Source organism: Pangasianodon hypophthalmus, chromosome 18, assembly GCF_027358585.1.
Source record: "Pangasianodon hypophthalmus isolate fPanHyp1 chromosome 18, fPanHyp1.pri, whole genome shotgun sequence".
NCBI classification, from domain to species: Eukaryota; Metazoa; Chordata; class Actinopteri; order Siluriformes; family Pangasiidae; genus Pangasianodon; species Pangasianodon hypophthalmus.
The window spans coordinates 3,000,357-3,018,600 of NC_069727.1; the positions used below are offsets into that span (position 1 = coordinate 3,000,357).

General features: G+C 37.1%; 1 protein-coding gene across 1 annotated transcript in view; it reads left to right on the forward strand.

The window, feature by feature from the left end:
- etnk1 (ethanolamine kinase 1) overlaps window positions 1-15,160 on the forward strand; it is a 32,875-nt gene extending 17,715 nt beyond the window's left edge. The window contains exons 4-8 of the mRNA XM_026923006.3: window positions 4,385-4,527; window positions 7,062-7,145; window positions 8,194-8,354; window positions 12,230-12,303; window positions 12,407-15,160. Coding sequence (XP_026778807.1) covers window positions 4,385-4,527; window positions 7,062-7,145; window positions 8,194-8,354; window positions 12,230-12,303; window positions 12,407-12,479 — 535 coding nt within the window. The 3' untranslated portion in view covers window positions 12,480-15,160. The remainder of the gene's footprint in view (window positions 1-4,384; window positions 4,528-7,061; window positions 7,146-8,193; window positions 8,355-12,229; window positions 12,304-12,406) is intronic.
- The last annotated feature ends 3,084 nt before the right edge of the window (window positions 15,161-18,244 follow it).

An 18,244-nucleotide genomic window follows, 5' to 3' on the forward strand; every position in this document is an offset into this window, starting at 1 on the left:
TAATGAAGTAAGAGTACAGGTGTTTCAATAACACTTAACTAAAGGACACTATATGGCCAAAAGTACTGTATGTGTAACCCATCACACCAATATGTGCTTGTTGAACATCTCATTATTCCCCTTTGCTGTTATAATAAGCTCCACTCTTCTGGGAAGGCTTTCCACCAGATGTTGGAGCGAGGCTGTGGGGATTTGTGTTCATTCAGCCACAAGAGCATTAGTGAGATCAGGCGCTGATGTTGGGATGTCGAGGAGGTCTGGGGTTCAGTCGGTGTTCCAGTTCATCCCAAAGGTGTTCAGTGGGGTTGAGGTCAGGGCTCTGTGCAGGACACTCGAGTTCTTCCACTCCAACCTTCACACACCATGTCTTCATGGAGCTCACTTTGTGCACAGGGGCATTGTCATGCTGGAACAGGTTTGGGTCTCTTAGTTCCAGTGAAGGGAAACTGTAATGCTACAGCAAATACAGAGACATTCTAGACAATTGTGTGCGTCCGACTTTGTGGCAACAGTTTGGGGAAGAACCACATATGGATGTGATGATCAGGTGTTCACATACTTTTGGCCATGTAGTGTATACGTAAGCCAAAATAATACTCAAGTAATGTAATGATGTACAGTTACTCAATAGTTTCCATCCCTGGGCAACATCAATGGTACAAAACACTTACATCTTTTACCCAGCAAGCTGCATGTGGTGCAAAGTTTATAGTAAAGCTATAAAGGTATATCAGTGATCCTTAAGGCCCAAGTACCATTAAAGTAACCCAGCAATGAGGAAAAGTACAGTCTGGTACCTTTGTTTCAGGATAAGAAAACACTGATGAGAGAGAAATAAACATACATAATAATTTAGAATACTATATAAGCAAAATCACAGGTAACCAGAGATATTTTCACGCAAAAGAAATAATTAAAATCGACAGCTGTTTGTAAAATTCCTCACTCATAAGTAAGCTTAAAACCGAAGTGGCTGAAATGGTGTATTCTGTGATAGATCATGACTATAGATACCACACAGGAATGTAGGTTACAGCATGTGGTTTTGTACACGTGTGGTTTTGACGAGAGCACTCCAAAACTGGAACATTTTAGTCATTATTATTTACCCTACATTCACATCATGTCCTCTTCTCACCATTTTCACCATTGCCAGGAAGCACAGAGTCATTAGCATCTTCTCCACTTTATTTGCTGTTGCGTTATTTGTCACTGGTGATAATTAATCTTGAATTAAATCTCTGGTTATAAGCATCCGCTTGTACTTTTTATGCATTCTCTATCTTAAGAAATTCTAGCAGGTACGTATTTTCAGTCATGTCGTCTCTGTGTCAGTGCAGCCACTAAAAGCTGGAGAATTTGTAGACCTTGCTTTTATCCTTAAGCGTAAACTGTTGGACTTTTTTCTGATTTCTCAAAACTTTTCATGAATTAAGGCCAACAATTGACTCCTTACAGGTTTACTTGCTTACTTACTTATTTACTTGGAGCAGGTGTGTTACTGGTATGTTAGGACTTAGGAAATAAAACCGTCATATTAAGGATGTAACGCAATTCCACTGTCTGTATCTGTATCTGTATTTCTACTCAGATTTAAACCTGAAGTAGGCGTGGCCTAAACTGGAAGAAGATTTTTGTTGTTGTTTTTGTTGTTTTTTTGCGTAACAGCTGCGCATTGTTACATCGGAATACCCTACTATGAGTTATCACGCAAAATACATTAAAAAAATACACAAAAAGAGCTGCGTTTTTTTTTTTTTTCTTCCGCAATAAAAATGACATCAGCTTGACACGTGCATCCGCCGTATACACGTGCACTACAGTCTTGTTATGCTAGTGATATGTGAAAGGACTGTGTTAAAAAAAAGTATGGAGTTTTTACAAAAAAAGTGTAATTAAACAAAATGCTCAGGAAATATTAATAATAATAATAATAATAATAATAATAATAATAATAAAACAATATCTATGTTTTAGCTGAAACTCACAGAAATTTGTTCAGTTATTCAGATAGTTTTGTAAGTAACAGTTGATTATTTATTTATGCAATGTCACTGTTTAGCCTTAAACGTTATAATTCTAGCTAGAGGTTTAATTATTTACTGAAAATAGCCTTTGGCTTTTCCTTATGTAGTGCCTTCACAAAACGGATAAAAAATTCATTGTTTAAAAACAGAATGATTAACTGAGAGCCTGTAGAGCTCAAAGGGGAATATAGCAGATATCACATGATACACTTCCACCTGTTCATGCAAATGCAAATGTGACGTGACTGTCATCAGATCGGACCAGCCCAGTTTTGATTTGCATAAGGACTTCATTTGTATGCAAAATGATATCAGGCCATGTCTTGATGCTGATAAAGTGGTTGTGTTATTGCCTGTATGAAAAAAAAAAATCCAAATGTATTCCCGGTGTATTCAAGTTCACTATGAGTATACTGAAGTGTGAAGCTTCATTAGGCAGTTATAAAGCTTTAGGGTGTTTATAACCTAGAAAACTTAAATCAAAGTTCAACACGTAACGCTTTACGACATCTTGGACAGCATCTTGGACGTCATCATGGCACTGAAAGCCGAGGTGCTGCTCAAACAGACGCCACAGACTCAGCTGTAAGTCGGATAAAGTTAGCTAGCTAAACTTACGCATTATGGGCAACTCTTCAGTAAGAACATGATTTAGATAGCTAGCATTAGCTAGCTAGTTTCTTGGTGTAGATTTTAGCTTCGTATGTTTGTTGAAGCAATATAAATTAGTCATGTTAGCTAACTAGCAAGCTAAGTCTGCTAATTTTTAGTTAGTATTAACTAAGTTTTAATGATATGATACTTAGCTACTTGGCTGAGATTGGAAAAGAGTGATATTCGATAGTGAAACAAATAAAACAGGAAAATCATCAACCACAAACAAGCCAGATGTTTCAAATAACAGTGCGTCCTAAAGTTTTTTTATTCCTCTTATACCACAGCAAATTACCAACGAATATTCATTTTTAATTTATGAATAAACAACACATTGTGCTTTATATCCATTTCTAGTTACAGTTGATGATATGGAACGTCGGCGAGACAAAAGTGCATATTTATATTAAAGGTTTATTAATTTATTAATGCGCTCGATCTAATACGTTATTGTTTCTATAGTAACAGCTCATGCACAGGGACATGTATATCTAAAGATGTGTGTTTTTTTTATTTTTTATAAATTGTTGTTGGACGTCCCTGTATTTTCTGCACCATCACATGTTCATTAATCCATATCATATTTCAAGTGACCTTAGATTCTGGAAAATTTACAAAATCAATCTAAAAGGACTGAATCTCTTTTGTCATGAAGAGAGAGAGAGAGAAAAAAAAGCAAGAACCCTGTAACGTAAGCTAGTTTTATCCAGGCGACTTTTACCTTTTACCTTTTACCTTTTATGGTATTTGAACTCTTTTAAACACTAGACATTCTTCCGAGTCACATTTATGCAAACTGCAGCAAACGTCACGAGACCACAACACATTTATGATTCATATCGCAGTAAAAACATCCATGTAAAGTTAGATCAGACCTAGGCCTGGGTGAGATGACGATTAAATAGCAATATCGTGATACATTACGTCATAATACTTTTTTCTGCAATATCATGATGTCAGAGTCAGCACTGATCCGATTCCCAGGATACCAGCAAAAATACCGTGGATTGGATATCGGAGGGAAAAATAAAGAATTTGATCCGATCCTGTATCAAATAAAAAATGTTGGAATTAGACTTGGGAAAGATTTTTTTTTTCACTGGAAATGTTTACATATAAAAATATGTATTTTTTAAAAATTTATATTTATTATATTTATACTTTATATTTATGATCTTAATTATATTTATACTTTATGATATTTATTATATTTGCAGCATAAGTGGTTTTTGTGTGAAAGCTGCAGTTTTGTCTAAGTCATGCTTTCAGCTTTCTTTATACTTTAAGTGCTTCATTTTAAAAATAATCATTTTCAAAATCAAGATTTTAAAGGTTTTAGTTACAGTGTCAGAAAAAAAGTTGTATCTCTACTTAAAAAAAAAAGATATATATATATTATCTACACGTGATAATATACATTTTTTTCACATTTTTCTCATTTTTGTTACTTTATTGCTAATTTACTTTTGTAGACATTAAGTAAAAGTGTCATCAAATCCACATTTTCAAGTTTTATTTTTAAAAGCAACCCTTCTGGCAGTTTGTGTATTGTAGAAATGTCCTGAAATATTGTGATATGATGTTTTTGTTGTATCATGTTTAGTAACTATTAAAAGAAGCGGAATGGAAAGGATGTATGGAGCGTGTCATGCTTGAGTAACTGTTGACTTTCTGTGTGTGTGTGTGTGTGTGTGTGTGTGCAGGCTGAGCAGCCAGGTGCCCAGTGCGGCGTGTTTGAGAGAGGAGCTGCTGTGGCTCCAGCAGAGCCTCTCCAAGCTCGACTCGCCCGTCGTGCTCTGTCACAACGACCTGCTGTGTAAGAACATCATCTACCAACAGGCAGGAGGTGAGCACCTTTACCTCACCCTGATTTCACTAATAAACCCACTGGCTTCCCCACAACACACTGTCCTGCCTGAGGTAGGCCTGGTTTTTACACTTTTCTGCACTTTAAAAAGAAAGAAAGAAAGAAAAACCCCTCTCAAAGGCCTTCCTCATCCTGTTTCATCTTAAAAACCATAACTATAAATCCAAGAAGGGTTTATTTTTTGTTTGTTTTTTTCTACATTGTGTGTGTGATTATAGCAGCAAAAAATGTATGCTTGTGGGAATGTTGTTGGGTATTTAATTCCCCTGTTGTGTGATGTTGTGAATGCTTTTTGTGTTCCCTATGAATAACCGAGAAAGAGTGGCGTGGCGCGACGTGGCGCGATGGCTGGCACGCGCTTCAAACGTGCATAGCTGCAACATTAGCGAGTGTTTTGTACGGAAGGAAGAAGCTGACAACAAGGCAAAGCCACTTCCTCCAGCTAACTTTAACCACACAGAGAGAGGGGAGGGGTTAACACTGTAAAGCTGAATACTGTCTTTTATTATTTTAACCTGCAGACAGACAGACAGTCTCCCTATCCTTCACCTTTTGTGCTTTTATTTATTATACTTTGTGAGTCACAGTGTACCAGAGATTCCACCTGTGCAGGAAAACTGCGCCGTTTGCATAAAAGGGCACTCAAAGCCGATGATGTCTCATTGGTGCTCTTGGCGGCGTGGGCGGGTGGGCGGGAAAGGGAAGGTCCTCGGTGAATCGAATCTTTTTTTTAAAAAAAAGAAAGAAAGAAGGAAGGAAGGGGGAGGGACGCAGAGGCCGCTCTGCAGTGAAGCTGTGTGTGTTCTGTGACAGATGTGAGTTTGCCCCAAATCTCTTCATCTGCTACACAGGCCTATAGCCACTGACTGGAGCTGTTCTGTGTGTCCGGCTAGGATGCCAACGGGCCCGGTAACCACCTCACGTGTCTCTTTTTGTAGACCAACACTTCTGTCTACTGTCAAATCAGAACCTTGTTTTTTTTTTTTTAAATTAAAAAACAAACACACACACATACGCACACACCATAAGTTTAGGAAAGCAAGGTGTTGTTTAGATTGTTTGCACACACACTTTACACATTAGTTAAAGCTTTATTCATGTTCAGAGAAACACAAAAACTCTGGTGTGCTGTAATGGAGGAGGAGTAAGGCTCAGTGTTCTGAAATGTCCTCCGCCGCCTGATACTTGCTTTCCCGAGCCACTAGAGGGCGATGCTCTCCTTTTTCCTTATCACTTCTTTCTATCTTGTACATTTCCACTCTCGAAGCATGTACAGACAAGAAGGAAAATCTCTCCATTTTCATTCTTTAAATCTTCTCTAATACGCCTTTACTGTTTTTTTGTTGCCGCTCACAGATTTCCTGAAACTTTCTGAACAGGGGTGGAAAAATACTCCAGTAACTGTACTTTGTTACCGTACTTTAAGTACTGAAATTTGAAATGTAATACTTGTACTCTTATGCTGCAATCCACTGTACTCGCAACTCAGAAAGTTCTGTAGTTTCGATGTAAAGAGTTTCCATCTAAAAGCGTTCCAGTGATGCGGAAAAAGATACACGGATCATATTTGTGTGTCTCTGAATTTTATAAACATATAAAGAGTATATACATGAATGACTTCCGTGTGATTAATGAAGAGATATAATGTGGTAATGTAGGTCAACTACATTGTCATCCTTATAATTTTTTGTTACAACAGAAAATAAAATCAGAATTCCGAGTTGAATGATTGTTCTGTTGCACTTTTCCGTGTCGGAGGATGTTTTTCCGAGTTCTGAGTTCAATGCACTGCAGCATTCCTCAAGTACATCTCCAAGAGAAAAAACAAAACTTTTACCAGAGATGGCACTGATCCGACACCCAGGATCGATATCTGTCTGATATCAGCAAAAAAAATAAAAAATCCTGGAATGATCCTGGAACAAATAGAAAAGATTGGAACTTTTTGATTTTACTCAGGTGCATTTTTTTGGCTCTGTATTTTTACTTTTTACTTAAGATTTCCAAACTGAAGGACAGTTCCTCTGTACTTTCTCCACTCCTGTTCCTCTTGAGTTTCTGTAATTATGCGAGAATCACGTCGTTGCCTATTTTTCTTGGCTCTGAGCGCTTAGAAATATATACAAAACCCTATCAGCAGAAATCAGCTTCCTCACTTCCTCTGCTCATGTCGTTCTCTTTAACTCCAAAGCAATCTAAGCACTATAAGCATGTTTTGTAAGTGTGTGTGTGCGCTCTTGTATGTGCTTTGTGCTCGGACTGCATGTCCCGATCCGCCTCAGCGCCTCGTTAACGAGTAAAGGTTTTTTTTTTTTGCGTGCCGTCTCTCTTGTCTTTTCACAACACGAAGCCTCACTCCGACTCCGAGCTGCCACAGTCACGTTAGAGCTCAGATATAACAGTGTTGATTTGGTTTGTGTGTAGATTTATAATGTTCGAGGATTAGGAAGGGTTTGGACGCGGCGTGTCAGTGTTCTCTTCTAAACAAACCTTCCTTTGTTTGCCCTCCTCAGGACATGTCAAATTTATTGACTACGAATACGCTGGGTACAATTACCAAGCCTATGACATTGGGAACCACTTCAATGAATTTGCAGGTAATTCCTCGTGAATAAAAATAACACACATCAGACAGCAAAAACGTCTTAAACACAAACAGATCTATCCAATATTTCTTATTATGAGAGGATTGATTATTAAACCTAATTTCATAGTTACAGATGTCTAGTTAGAGTAGTTATTCACATGTATATGTGAATGGAAATATTGAAAATAGTTTTATGTTGAGAGTAGTAATACACAATATTTATCTGAAATATCTTTAGCTTGATAAAAAAAAATATTTAAAAAATTATAATTTTTTTTAAATATAAAAAAAATAAATAAATAAATAAAAAAACTGTCATGGTTTCCCTTTACATGATTTGTGCCTAACTCATAAATAATGATTTTAATTAAAAAAAAAAAAAGTAAAAAAAATATTTTGCTTTTCACATTTTTCATGATTTTCAGGTTTGAAATCCACCATTAAGGCAATTTCATCCCTAATCCAATCCTGCAATAATTAGACTTTATTGAAAACATGCAAACAATAATGTGAAGAATTATTATATAATAATTAATTTAAAAAAAAAAAAGTAATTTATTGACTCAATTCAATTTGTTGATGTTTATTGTATATGACTAATTCACAGTTGATTTTTGAATCGTTAAATTTAGGGACTTCAAAGGCATTTCATAATTAATGACCTTTAAATAACCTTTGAAAAAAAAACCCCATAAAATCTTAATCTTAAAATGTTAATAAGTTTGATAATCGAATCTGATAATGGTCTGATTTTATGCTGAACTGGTGAGAAACCTGTAAAGAAACTGATCTAGTTCTATCTAGATAACCCTAAAATGTCAGTGTATATCAGTGTTTGGCTTAAATGTGTCTACAATCATTTAATATCCCAAAGTCTTTATCATCAAGATTGCTTTAGAAAACTGTCAAACATGTCTAGAATCAGTGACAGATCACAGAATCCCATTACGGACCATTACAAACCACTAAAAACCAGTAGAAACCTGTAGTGGTGATGAAATCAGTTACATTTGTGCTAATGTTAATGTTTGTGGGCGTGGCCTGGTTGTGATTGACAGGTCTGAACGAGGTGGACTACAGCCTGTATCCTGAGCGTAGCCTCCAGCTGCAGTGGCTGCGAGCGTATCTGGAGGCCTATAAGGAATATAAAGATCAGGGCACTGAGGTGTCCGAGGCTGAGGTGGAGGTCCTGTACGTGCAGGTGAACCGCTTCGCCCTGGTGAGTGTCAACCGCTTTCACTCGGACGCTATAAATAATCATTTATACCAAATACAGTGAAAAGAATAATATCACTACTCATAAAAATGTAAGTTAAGCTAGTTATGATCATTGATATATAGCTAGCTATGTTACACTACGTTCATACTGGCGAGTGATAAATTGCTTGTAGTTTGTCGCTTGTAGGTGTGGCCTGTCCACTTTTTTTCCCGTTCCAGTAGTAGCCAAACTATATAGCCCACTATACGATTTATACACACCACTTTTGTTTAAAATGTATTTATTTTTCATTTTACGTTACGTTCTAGGCTTCATACTAGCTTTGTTCTCAGATTAGATTAGCAAAACAAGCTAACTGGACTAGCTACGCTTACTCACCAGAGGCATCGACAGTCTCTGCTGCTTCCTTCCAAGCTTTATTTTTCTTCGTAACGTCTCTATACACGGTTAACGAGAGGTCACATATGACAGGATAAAATTGGAAGTTTTACTTTCATTTTTGCTTGAACTAGTTACTAGGAACTAAAGCTGTGATTGCGGAACTGAAGAAACGTTGGACCACAGGATTGGTCTGAGGAATCATTCGAGGTCTGTAGCTTTACAGCGGCGTAATGTAGAATTTGCGTAGAATTGAGAAAATCTCGATTGAAAGGTTGCTGAAATCTTTATGTAGTGCACATGATACACGTGGTCATATTCTTTGAATTAAGAGCTAACCTTATTTAAAAAAAAATAATAATAACAATAATTAGCCGTTTGAGATGACGTGCCCATTAGTATTTTAATGGGAGTAGTGGTCATACCACTGACCAATCAGGACAGAGCCGGTGGTAGAGATGTAGATACGTAGCTCCATCTGTCATTAGTACTTCGTTCTGTATGACCCTACACAGCGCTAGAATAAGGGCAACAATAAACGTCCTGGCAGGAAGAAAGACAAGTTGGTGCTTGTGATGAGCTCGAAGTCATCAGCTGAACCTTGTCGTCAAAGTTACACATATCAAACGAGCAAACACATTGTAATATAAATTAAACATCCACACCCTTTTCGCTCTCCAGGCTCTGTAAATAAATGAACACAAAGAACCAATCAGAGCGATCAGGACACGATCAGGACCTGTCAATCATGTTGCACTACAGTTCAGGTCTTTGAGCCAGGGGGAAGTTCTTCTAGACCATGGCTTTGCTTTTCATTTTTGAAACATTTTCAGCTAACTTTCCCCCAAAAAAATCACTGACTGCACCTTTAATGGCATCCTAAATACAATGAGTTATGTTTTTTTTTAAAATAAGAGATCCTTATCGTTTTGTAAACGTTGACAAAAAGCTGGGTGTTTTTTTTGTGAGAGGACACTTAATACGGGTCAATCCCTGAGCATTCAAACATCATTCAGTGCTAATCCTAGCCGGTTTCAAAGTAAATAGTGGCATTTACATCATCCACCAGTTGCAGTGTTTGATGTCGCAACACAAAAAGAAAAAAAAAAAAAAAAACCTCGGAAGCATCTTAGGCATTGTTCTGCTGTTTGGATTCTTAACCTGGTCTCTAAAGCTTTCAGCTGGGAATCTTTAAAAGCATGAATGTGTATTTCTTTTCTTTCTTTTTTTTAATTTCTTTTCTCTATTGAAGTTTAGCCAGGCATTTCTCCTCTCTACTCTTTTGAGGCCAACGTTATTTTCTTCACAAAAAAGAAAACTTAATTTCACCCCAGTTTGTGGTACATAAAAGCTTGATTGTGGTTTCACTTTAGAAATGGCAGACAAACAAACTAAAAAAAAAAAAAAACAGAGAGAAATAATAAAACTCAACCGCACTAAATTCCATTAACCGAGCTGCTTTATTTTCACTAATGCCCCGACGTGATGGACCTTGAAAAACAGTGAAAAGAAGAAGAAGAAACACCGCTCAGCTTTAATTAATAACCATCGCTGTTTTGTTACATTGAACATCTTCTCTTTTTTTTTTTTTTTCCGATGTGGTAATTGGAATGAGACAGAAGAATGGACAAGCATCAAAGTAAACAAGCAGACGCTGGTCAGATTAGAGCTAGAGACATAGCTGTAAAAAAAAAAACGGCTATGGTGAATGCTGGCTTTAAGCCTTGGGCCACTGAATCATCGCTCACATGATAAAAAACACGGATTCGGTCTTATCATGAGGCGCTTTTTGTTTGTGCGCCACGTCGCCTCTAATGTGCATGTCACCAAGCCAACTCAAACAGAACTGGCATATCGGGTTTTTAAAATGTCATCACTCACAGGAAATGAAGCTCCGATTGTTCCCTGTAAACACGGACAATCCTTTTTTTTTACGAGGGACAATAGAACTTAGCAGTTACTGGTACCAGAGGTGTAGGTTCTATATCAACACTGCTAATCCATTTTGTAATTAAAATATTAAGTAAGTCTTATCAAAAGAACTTTGAACTCTTTCAATTTTTCTATCATTACATCTTGGATGTGATATCACACAAAAGAGAAACGCTAGATGCATACACAACTACTTATTTATATCATTATCTAGTAATTTTTTAAGCACCAGCTCCCTGTTTTTTTTTCAAGCACGCCTGATGAAAAGATTTGTTTACCATCTTTACTAATAAATAGATGAAAGTGTTTCATAAGGGTGTTTTCAGCCCCATACACTTTCAGACATACACGTTTTTTTTTTCTTTTTGTGGTTCGCTAAACCAAATGAACTAAAAATATCAGTTTCGCTCCTATTCAGACCATTAAATGCAGTATTAATATTTCTAAACAATGAGCTCTTTCTCTTCGTGGGAGCTTGTGCAAAACTGGGGCGGGAATCCGAGTGATGAAAATAAGCGGGAATGTAAAGTACACTGAAATAATTCTCTAAAGCTGTTACAGGCGTTATTTAAAGTCGTTAGAAGAAAGAAATGCACTCTCGCTCTGTTTCTGTTAGCTGTAATGTAGCCTTACAACACATTTCTGAGTCACTCTTACCAAAATACCATTGTGGTCTATGTCATGTGTTTATACGTCTAATTACGGTATTAACTTACCATTTGGAATGCCGATGGCTAAAAAAAAATAAAGGACCGGCATTATCGCAGAACAACAGTCTTGAACAATTGTGTTCACATTTTGTCCTTCAGTTGCATGAAAATGTCTTTTTGCATTGTAATTGTAGGTTTAAGTTACACACCAACGCTCTAGCGGTGCACCACGAACCATGTGGTTTGTACAACCGTATGGATGTGTGCACATATGCAGCGTTTAGTCCGTTTGAACAGAACCCTGGTGTGTTCTCCGCCTCAGTGCGGTTCTTTAGGCAGGTGAGAACACAGCGCAGTCGGATCGGGGAGCGAAAGCGATTCAGCTCTGAATCGACTCACTGCAGGAAGTGAATCGAACGTGAATGGAAACATTTTTCCGGAGCTCTGAGCTGCTAAACTGAGCCAAAGCACAGAGCTGTAGCGCTGCAGAAAGGTGTTCTGGAGATTCGTAGAGAAAATAATCACTGGATGTGATGCACGAGGTTATAACGAGTTATATAGTTATAATATATAAAATGATCTCATCAGTTATTGAGGGCCGACTCTGTGTTCTCTGTGCTTGGGTGATTTTCTCTCCACTTACTAAAGATTTGTTTAGCTTATTTTGTTGTCGTTTATCTAACCGATGAGCGAAATGAGTTTTACGAGGACATTTTCAAATCAAACCAAATATAGCAAATGAACCAAAGGAAACAGGTCTGGACTAGGCAAACTGAATAAAAGGTGTGAAAGAAGTTTACTAGTAAAGTGAGGAAAATGAATGTTTTTCTCAGGTATTTGTAAGCCACGTAAGGAGACACGGAGTGGCTTTTAAATTGTAATTTCACATTATGTTCTCTCTCTCTCTCTCTCTAGGCATCTCATTTCTTCTGGGGCCTGTGGGCGTTGATTCAGGCTCAGTACTCCACCATCGACTTTGACTTCTTGGGGTAAATTTGGACACCTGAACAATTATCTTTTCACTATCACTGAAACCTATAATGTTTACAATGACGTCTGTCTTCTTCTTCTTTTTTTTTTTTATATTCCCAGATATGCGGTTCTTCGCTTTAGCCAGTACTTCAAGATGAAACCCGAGGTCACGGCGCTGAACTTTCCGGAATAGTGCCTCGTTCTGGGTGGTTTGTGCTCCCCCTGGTGGACGTGGGCAGCACCAGCAGAGCTCTTCGGTCTGGGGGTTTAATGCTGCACTTGCTAGATTGAATGCTAGAAAAAAAAACATGAGAAAAAAAATCTCTCTCTGTTCAGCACCTCCTTTTTAGCTTGTTTAATATTTTAAGAGCCGTGATGAAGTGTCATACATGCTCATGGGTTGTTGGTGACCTGATAGATCCCGAGATGACGTCTGTAGATGTTCCACAACAATGTGGTTGACTTGGTGCAGTGAAAGGGGATTAGGAAAAAAAAAACAACCAAAAAACAAGGCCTCCATTTTTCATCTCTGATAGTGTGGTCCAAAAATGTACATATATATGCTAACGTCCCAGACTGAGTAGTTTATATGTCATTCCTGTTTGTTTACAGTGAAAATGAGTTAATACAGGTTTACTGCTTCCGTCTGCTAGCTTTAGAGCTTTCAGATTTAGGGTTGTAGCCGTTATAGCTGCTTTCAGTTCTGCGATTGAGGGACCAAAGGAACCTCAAGCTGAGCTCATGCTTGCTGTTTTTTTCCTCCTCCTGTCACTGTGAGCCCCTTTGCTGCATTCAGAATCTAGTCAGAAAGGTGCTTAGCAAAGAGATGGTATATTTTTGTGAAGAGCCCGTAGCTGTCACCCTACACCAAAGTGCTGAGGTTCTTCCCTTGTACAGACTGCACACCTTAAAAAGAGTTTTCTTTTTATATAAATATGAAGAGGTTTGTTTGGATGTTTGTTGAAGTGGCCGTGATGCCTTAATAAGGACTGCTGATGGACAGACCATGATGCTAATCAAGCTCTCTTCAATTGGTCTTAAGTGTATTAACCCTGAGTTTTGACTTGGATTTATAAGACCAGACTTGCACTAAAAAGTTGTATGGATTGGGAGGTTTTTTTTTTTTGCTTCGTCTGATTCAAAATTTCTTTCTCCACCTCGCAAGCCCTATTCGGACAGGATCGTTTATTAGGTTTGATATCTGAAAAAAAAAAGCGTTTGTCCATCTTACATCTGGACAGCTATAAATTACGAGCGTGATTCAAGTGAAAACCTTAATTTTTTTAATCCTTTATTGCAAACAGGTGTCTCTAAACTCTATCATTTTCTACATAATCTCCATTTCCTTCAGTGCAAGTGTTCCAGCATTTAACAAGTGTCCGGATTCCTCTAGAAAGAAATTCAATTCACAGAAATTCAAGAAATGTCGCACAAGGTTTTCATTTGATTCACCCTCGTAAAAACAGACGAATAAGCTTCTAACAGCATCACATCCACCATGTGTTCACACTATATAATATATAATCATGGATTTATCTAATCATGGTATTGTGTTAATATGCTAATATAAAACAAGGCTTTATATCTACTGTAACTATAATCATTATACATTAATCATTTTCGTACATGTGCGTATGTTGATAAATTACCAAGAACGGTCTCAGCACAGCTAATTTACATTTAACCACACCCACAAAACTCCATAAAAGGCAAAAGCTCAGAGAGAGCAGAAGAATAAATAAATAAAGAAATAAAAATGGCGACTAAACTGTGAAAGAGCACATCTTTAAGTGTGGCGTACGCTAAATCTTCTAGTAATGCAGCTCAGCCACCGCAGTGCATCAACTACTATAGACATACACTAACTCTTCCTCCTTTTATAGAGTGCCATTGCTTTTGTCCTAATTGAATAACTAGTATTTATTTGTTACAATTTATGGATTTGTCATGAAGCTGAAATAATGGAGTTTCACAAAATGGAAAAAATAAATAAAAATTGAATAAATAAGTGATTTAAACTCGATGGTGTAATCCATATATAAAAACTCATTGACAATTATATGATTTGAAGCCGATCAGTCAAGGTTCCCATTAGTGAGTCTTCTTGTACGTAAACTGTTATATGTAACTATTGTGAACTAATCCTGTCCGAATAGGGCTTCAGTTGCTTATTGTAAGTCCTACCTCTCTCTCTCTCTCTCTCTCTCTCTCTCTCTCTCTCCTCCCTCTCTCTCTGTCCCTCTCTCTCTTTTATATATATATCAGTGTGACTGAAACTGTAACAATCTGACCATGTTGTATATAATAGATACTGTGAAAAACCAGATCTCTACATATGACGCTCTGTTAATAGTTCATCTTTTTCTAGTCAAGCATTTCTTTTAGAAATAAATTCTCGCTCATCGAGTACCACATTTTAAAGTTCATACATCTGTATCCGTAAAACACTTCTCATGATCCACCAAATCACTGCTCAAATTTACAAAATGACATTTTTCCAAACAGTTTTCTTTGTCTCTGTCTTCATTAGTAGGACCGTGTCTATTCAAACTGAGGAAGTTCTTCTCACAGACATGTGATTGTACAGAAAATAATCCCACGCAAGTGTCCACTACCACTTGAAGAATATATGTGAATATTTGTACATCTTTAAAAACAGCTGCAATATCTTTACTTTGTGAGTTACTGTACATACGGGAGAGTTACTTTTCTTTCTTTTTTTGGTTTATTTTCTAAAAAATGAAATGCTATGAACTGAGAAATAAAATCTGTAATTTTTTTTGGGAAGGGAAATTAAATAAACGGAATGTAGAGATGAAGTTTAGAGTCTGTATTTACATCATCTGAATGCTAATAAAATTATCAAACATCCTAGCATCTGGTCCTGTTTGCTTTCTCTGAACAACGGTTAGCTAGTCATGCCACTGTACAGCTACAAGAGAGGAATTCATAAAATGTGTACACAAATAAACTGAATATAATTAAATATTTTATATTTTAAACATAATTTCAAGCATGAAGTAATAATGCTCACGAAGCCACACTGTTTGTCTTGGCAATGGTTAGCTAGTTAGCTTGGCTGCTGAGGTAATTTGACAGCGTATATTTGAGTTTTTTGGTTTTTTTTAGCAATTCTTCATTTACATATAAATAAGTACTGTTAGTTATTTTAGAAATGAAAACACTGACATCAAAAACAACCATTTTATAACATAAACTTTGCAATCTGTAGTAGTGACTTTCATGAGCGAATCAGTTCTTTGAGTCAATTCTTTGAGTCGACTCTTTGAATCAGTTTTGAAACGGGATCGGTTCTTCTGAAACGAGCCGACTCACAGTTCTGAAGAGTTATTTTGGTGTTAAAAAAAATAAAGATGTTCATATTTCATAGGCATTTTTCATAATTCTCGTTCATTTCTTCATGGAACAAAGGAAATATTTTTTTAAAATACTGATTTGACTAGATTTCTACCCTACTAGGGCAAAGGTTCTACTTCCTGTATTGAGACCAAAGAAATGAAAAAATGTTGTTCTTGGAGAACACATGAGACTCACATAACATCATTAAATATTCATGTGGGTCTGTTACAGAAGCGGTTTTAGCTTCAGCGGTGGGATGTTTGGCCCTCAGGTCTCGAACCGTTCAGGAAGTAGTGTGAAACAGTTTGAGTGTGACAGTTTGGTCGCATATCACAGGCCTACATCTCACTTTATTTGCCTATGGAAATGAAGCTGGTGTCATATTTCAGATCTTAGGCTCTCTCATTAACCTTCTATTACTGATTTATTCAGTAGTGAAACATTATTTACAGTCATCCCTGTACGTCACTTCGTCTCTCTATGAACTTGCGTAATAAAGATTGCGATAGTTGCGATAGTTGCGAAGTTGCGATAAATCAGAAATTAACGTGTGCGGTATAAATTTTTCCAGTTTATTTTAAAAACAGTGTGTTTGTGAATGGCAGCCTAATCGGCTCAGTTTAACTGTGTTCATTCTGCTACATCAGAACACAGCAAAATTAATAGTAGCAAGCTAGCCAGCTAATGCTAAGAGCGAGAGCAATTACTGCAAGCTATCCAGCTCAAAGACAACCGAAGTGTCGCTCTGTTTGGGAACCAAATCTTCGGCTTGTCTTTTCATTCTCAGCTGCTCATACGACATCGTAGCTACGTATAAACTTTCGTAACTACGTGTAGGGAGCGTCAACAGGAAGAAGAAATCGCGAATCTATACCGCTCTGCCTCTTGTTAACGTCAGTGACTTAAATATTTCATCAAATGTCTTCATCGTGTAAAATGCTCATCATGATAATGATAAAAGTTCAGTACATTTTTCAGCACTAGTGTGTGGCCGTGTTTTTATATCATGCTGGGGATAAGATGTCACACAATGACTGGAATATCTGACAGGTTTGAGATTGGACATTTGGCTGGACCCCATGTCGAAAACTACTTTCTTTTCTAATACAAACACTGTAGATTTTAATAAAAAAATAAAAGTTTTTCATTTGGTTACTGAGGCTAAGGTTAGGGTTAGGTTTAGGTGTAGCATAGCATTAATTAGCTGCATTAATAATTGAATCAATGGAAGGTTCTCACAAGGATAATAAGACAAATGTGTGTGTGCATGAATGTGAGTCATTCTCAAAATATGTTGACCATCAAAATGTAGAAATTTTGTGTTAGGCTTTATATTCTTTTTAGAAATTCTGACTGTAATGAATGATTCAGATTAATTCTGACACATTTTGATTAATGAGGTGCCATTACTTTAAGTCACAGGAATTATTAATTGTCACTATTGTCATAAAAACAGGCTGTTACACCAGTGACAATAACACCAGTGACATATTTCGATTTCCAAGATGGCGTCCACAGCATCTCAAAGCACAAATTATTTTACAGAAAGAGACACGTCTAAATTTTCAACATCTAAATTATCCACATGAAAACAAACAAACAAAAAAATGACGGGTAAATTAATAACTTATAGTGTGTGGAGGGAAACTCACCCGGCACTGGTTAAAATGGCCGCTCATTCTTCTGAACCTTCACCCTGGAAGCACTTATTCACAACTTTCTGTATGTATAATGAGGTCTTTCATATAATATAATATATTTATAATTTATTTACTTGATAGACCTCATACAACATGTTCATCCCGTGAATAATAAAATGAAAGCTGTTCCAGCCTGTGCACCAAAGGAATTTTTTTCCCTAGTTAAATATTGTTTCTTTTTTTTAACCCTAACCTGACCTTAATCTATCGTTCCTAACCCTACTAACCTTGAACCCTTGCTCACTTCTGAAAATCAGTGAATTAAAGATTTGAATCAGAATCAAATGAATGACAAGAATCACTTAATAAAAAAAACAAAGCAAAAAAAAAAAAACATTTTGCACATCACTACCACAAGGGGGTGCTAAAAGACTACAATTTCCCCCGAACTACTTTTTAACTCCTATAAATAAAAGGTTTACTGACCTACGCCTGGTGTTTATGTGCATTTTATTTAATGTAATAATACACAGCGTCACATTATGACCAGTGAAGCACAGAGTGTTTTACAGAGACAAGGTTAGCGTAATGCGGTTTGTGAAACGAAGACAGTAAAAGCCCCCTGGAACGATGGCCGAATCCCAAACGGCACATCCAGTGCACTAGATAGTGTTTCTGAGCCGTTCTTATTAAACGTTGATGTAGTGCGCTTTGATGGGGAACAGGGAGAGCGTTTGGGACGGAGCCAGTGCGGCGACGCGGGGAGCGGAAAACGGGCCAGGGTGTTCATTCATCTTGATTAGACGTGCCAACCTAATTACAAGCGGAGGAAACAGTAATTAGCACACGTCTCACCTCGTTAATCACAAAAGATTCCTCCGCTCTATTTTTATCTGATTAATGGCTCTTTGTGCGTGTGGGGGGGATATTTATATTTGGGGCTAGGCTAATTGTACAC